The sequence below is a fragment of the Rhagoletis pomonella genome, unplaced genomic scaffold, assembly GCF_013731165.1.
Source record: "Rhagoletis pomonella isolate Grant_MI unplaced genomic scaffold, Rhpom_1.0 Rhpom_scaffold_00004, whole genome shotgun sequence".
Lineage (NCBI taxonomy): Eukaryota > Metazoa > Arthropoda > Insecta > Diptera > Tephritidae > Rhagoletis > Rhagoletis pomonella.
In genome coordinates this window covers 42871100-42875500 of record NW_023458558.1, presented here as the reverse complement: position 1 = coordinate 42875500, position 4401 = coordinate 42871100, and the positions used below count along the sequence as shown (strand labels likewise).

Sequence of the window (4401 nt, the reverse complement as noted above, 5' to 3'; positions counted from 1 at the left end):
AACATTTCCTTCATAGTGAATTTTTCCATGACAGTTGTCATAAATAAGTTTTATGCTCTGTTCCCGAGTGTGTGTCTTGAAGTTGATAATTACATAAATGGAGCGGCCTATAGTTTTATTCCGCACATTAACGATAGTTTAAAAAAGATTGTCAGTGACCCAACTAAATTGAAATAAGCTATTAACAACTACTCACTAGTTTGTACGAACTTACAAAATACAGCACACTGATTAAGAAAAAGGATAAAGTGCTTAAAATAAGCTAAGAAGGTCAGCTAGACATTTTTTTACCTAAGAAATTAAAATAACTTATGTACATATATGTATACATATGTATATTTAAATAAGCAAAAAATTTGAAAAGCTTCAGTTAGTTGCCATTTGATTTTGTGTTAGTCAATTTACACTAAGTTTAGCTTTTGTTTTTAAGTACTCAAATGCATGTAAAGAAGTGAATAGAATTCCAGCCATCGGTTATTTAAGTGTTTGTAAAATGGTTTACAGAAACTATTATGCTTTTGTTGCGGTGTTTGTGGCAGGCACTACTTTATCTACTTGGATTTAGCAAGAAGTTGTAGTATTTGCATAATTTTGTGGTATTTCCTTGTCAACTTGACTGAAACCCGCCTTTGGTAGTAAGACTGAAAACGACACAGAAATTAGTTGTAATTGTAATGGTTAAACAAAGCTAAAGTGATTCTGAACTTAACCCATTTTAGGCCACAAAATTTCAAACAGCTTGCTTTTATATGAAGCAATGTAGTCGAGTATAATTTAGGGTCAGAAAATTTAAATGCATAGTCAGAGAGGGGGTGTACGCACGTGGGAACATTGGCCGCTATTTGACATTTTTTGTTTGTTTTCAAATCATAATATTAAATACTAAAGCTTTTATTAAAGGTCAGATAGATACTAATAGATAATAAAATGCATAGTAGAGGCCTCACTTCCTTCGTCCAGGTATTGTGGAGGATCGGCATTGATTTCGTCGGGCAGGGGTTTAGGCTCCGTGCAGTAAAAAAGCGAAAAAGTTACGAGAGGTAGCCGTTTACTTTCGAGTAGAGGTCATTTATTCCATTTCCGGAGGAAAATATCGAACAGCCGTCAGCGTATGCCGTCAGGGAAACTCTCTCCGGTGGCGGGGGAAGCTTCAAGTTATAGAAGTTAAACAATATTGGGAATATAACACCATTCTGTGGTACTCCTTGCTTAGTTCCCACGAATTCCATGTGACTAAATTTTTCCAAAAATTACAAAGAAAAAAATACAAATTTTCCCAATTTTTTTTTTTTGTTATGGGAACGATTTATTTACATGAAGTTGGCGATATAACTGAATGTCGAGATATTAAACGTCTTTGACAGCGCCAACGCAACTAGGAGCGTGCTCTTAAAGGGGCCGTTCTGGCTTAGGCCACGAGTTATTTTGATGTTTATGTCGTTAAGTGCGGTGAAAGTGCGCCGCTGGGTGAGGTGATACTTGAAGTACAGGAGCAGCAAGACCTCAGGCGTCTTCACTACTGGGAAAAAGAGTTATGGACGGATGAGGCACCCCTTTACTAGCTGGATTTCGCGACTTTCGTAGTGAAACTACGTCCCCGATTTCTACGTATCTGGAATACGAGGGTGACCAGTAACAGATTTAGAACTTTGGTGCGATATGTTATTCCATCGGTTGCAATTTGTTCAGCATCAGCATGCATATTCCGTCGGGACCAATGGCTTCTCGATGGCCACCTACACTTCACCGCTGGTGAGAGCAAGAGGCGCACTTTTTTTACACTATAACCAAAAGTGCTAGTCTTAAAATGCTCCTCCCACTTTTTCTCTTGTGTTAATTTACCAGTTGTCGAATTTCCGACCTAGCATAACATATCACGCTCATTTGCGAGAAACGCCGCTTCTGCCGTAAACTTTGGGCAGACTTTCGTAATGCGTCTGCATGGAATGAAGCGAGCCGCTACAGCAGTGAACACCTTGCGGAACTGATGTTCGTCAACGCGTACGTTTGTGGGCGTGGGCAGGGCGGCGCAGGTGCTCTCTGTAACTTCCTCGAAGCCGTTCTAATCTGATTTGTTAAAGTGTCTGTAGGTTTGGTGGTCCGCGGTAGCAAAGGCGGTAGGCTTATTGATTAAGATGACTTTGGTTAGGTGGTGCGATTCGAGTGTTACCAAACTTTGAGACGCGATGCTATTTATCATACCCGCGCTAGCTTTAGTTAGGTCTGGTGAGTTGCTGCAATAACCCATAATAATGGTGGGGGCGTCCCACAGTGGAAGGGCCCAATATGTACATAAAAAATGTGGAAAAAGTACCAATTCTACTCCGATTTTACTGTAATTTGTTATTGGTTAGGAATGAAAAAATCTGAAATTTTTACCATAAATTTCTAATTTAATTTTTACCACTGCTTAGGCTATGATATTTTTTACGAATCAGAGCAAATAAAAAGTCAGTTGTAAAACAAAAAAAAAAACGAGTACAGAGATAAATTGCCCTAGCAGGTATTGTAAACTGCTGTAAATACAAAATTACCTTAACAAGTATTGTAAAGTGTTTTTTCTCTTAAATAAAGTTTATTGTACTGTAATTTGAGTATTTATTTAACTATCCAGTTAAATGGACCTAAAAGATCTAGGAATTCAAGGATAATTAAAACAATGTGTAAATGTAAAAATAAGGATCAGTCCAGGCCTTCGTGGTTATTTGTTGGCAGTTTAACTTTGTAAATAGGTGGCAACCCTATTTAATATTCCAAATATTCCAACTAGAGATTCCTTACACATCCTTTTTTTGACATCCATATTGTAATATTTCTTTATTTTATGCATACATTAATTAAATTCCGCTTTTCAAAGAGGTGGCAGCCCTGTAGAAAATATTTAAAACCAAACAAATTGTTAAACCTTTTTCGACTGTCACACATATTGTGATACATATTTAAATTATCTAATTCCCTTAATTCAAGTTGAATAAAATTTTTAAAATAGGTGGCAACCCTCCTACATGTAGTTTAGAAATAAAGTTTTTTTATGAACATACGTACATATATAAATATGCATGATATTTATATACATATTTATGTACACAACTTTAAGAAAGATTGTAATAAATAATCTGTGCTTATGTTTAAAATTAAATTTTTTATTTTTTTTGAGCTCTCTGGTTGCATCACGCACGTTGCGAGTCCGCGCGGCACGCGGCATGAAGGCAAAATCACCCGTGGCAAGAGCGAGAAAAAATTAATAACTAGCGTCCAAGTTTCCGTGTTTTTTTTTTCTTTTAAATAATGTATTATAGAATAAGGATTGATATTCAATGTAAGTGATTAAAAAATCTGATCGAGAAGTTATAAATATTTCCATTTGTTTAAAAAAATTTTAAATTTTATGCAAAATAATGATTATTTGAAAAATTTAAACAATTAGGCTAAAGCGTGTCTAATTAACTATTATCGTGGAAAACATCAGCAAAATACATACTATGAGTCAGTGGATAATAAACATTTAATGAATTCATCAAAAAAAAGTTAATAACAATAACTCAAATCAAATTATATTTTTCTTTTATGGTTGTAAACCGAATAAAGTGATTTGTGCGAAAAAATCTTGACCATCCAATTTTGGGTGGCCCACTTGAGAGATTTTCACTCATATACAAAATCCTTTCTACTCTCTTCTTTGTGCTGCTTTAAATGACGATAATCAATCTGTCTAGTCAATTACTAGTAGGTACAAGACCATTATATCTTTGTTAATTCAGGTATTAGGTATGCGTTACGTATGTATGTGCAGCATTCATACAACGCCTTCGCAATTGGTACATATTCCATGCGCACGTTAAAGGAAAATAAATTATTTGAACGCATTTTTTTCACTTGATTACACTTCACTCAACATGCTGCCTTATTGCTGATTTGTTGTGACAAATCAATCGCTAGTCTATCATTGTATGAAATGGCGTGAAATTTGTCGTTTTACGAATTTTTGTTGACTATTTCAAATATTGCCTTGTTATTTGACGGTAAATGTAGCGAAATGACAGGGATTTAGTTTCTTAGCGCCTGTCTGCAATAAATAGCCTTACATTTTACTTACAGCAGCTAACGTAGCTTGTATGCGTAAATGTGTGTAGATATAAGGTTTACTTATAAAACATGATTCCGTTTATGTTTACTTAAAATATCTTAAATAAACTAATAAAATAAATTTATTTTAGATCATTGTGTGGCATTAGTGTTTCAATTGACCGGATGTGATGGATTCTTAAAGTCCCACAATTTTTATCACTTTCTCACAATTTTTTATCACTGCAATAAAAGTACGCTGTAGTGCTATTCAAGATCTTTAATTTGAACTAAGATAGAAGTCGCTAGGCCCTTTGAGAGCCAAATTATAACGAT

At 35.0% G+C, this 4401-nt stretch overlaps 1 protein-coding gene across 1 annotated transcript in view; it reads right to left on the bottom strand.

The window, feature by feature from the left end:
* Window positions 1-561: 561 nt before the first annotated feature.
* The window catches only part of LOC118738225, a 34210-nt gene continuing 30370 nt past the window's right edge, over window positions 562-4401 (bottom strand). Inside the window, exon 2 of the mRNA XM_036469149.1 lies at window positions 562-641. Coding sequence (XP_036325042.1) covers window positions 562-641 — 80 coding nt within the window. The remainder of the gene's footprint in view (window positions 642-4401) is intronic.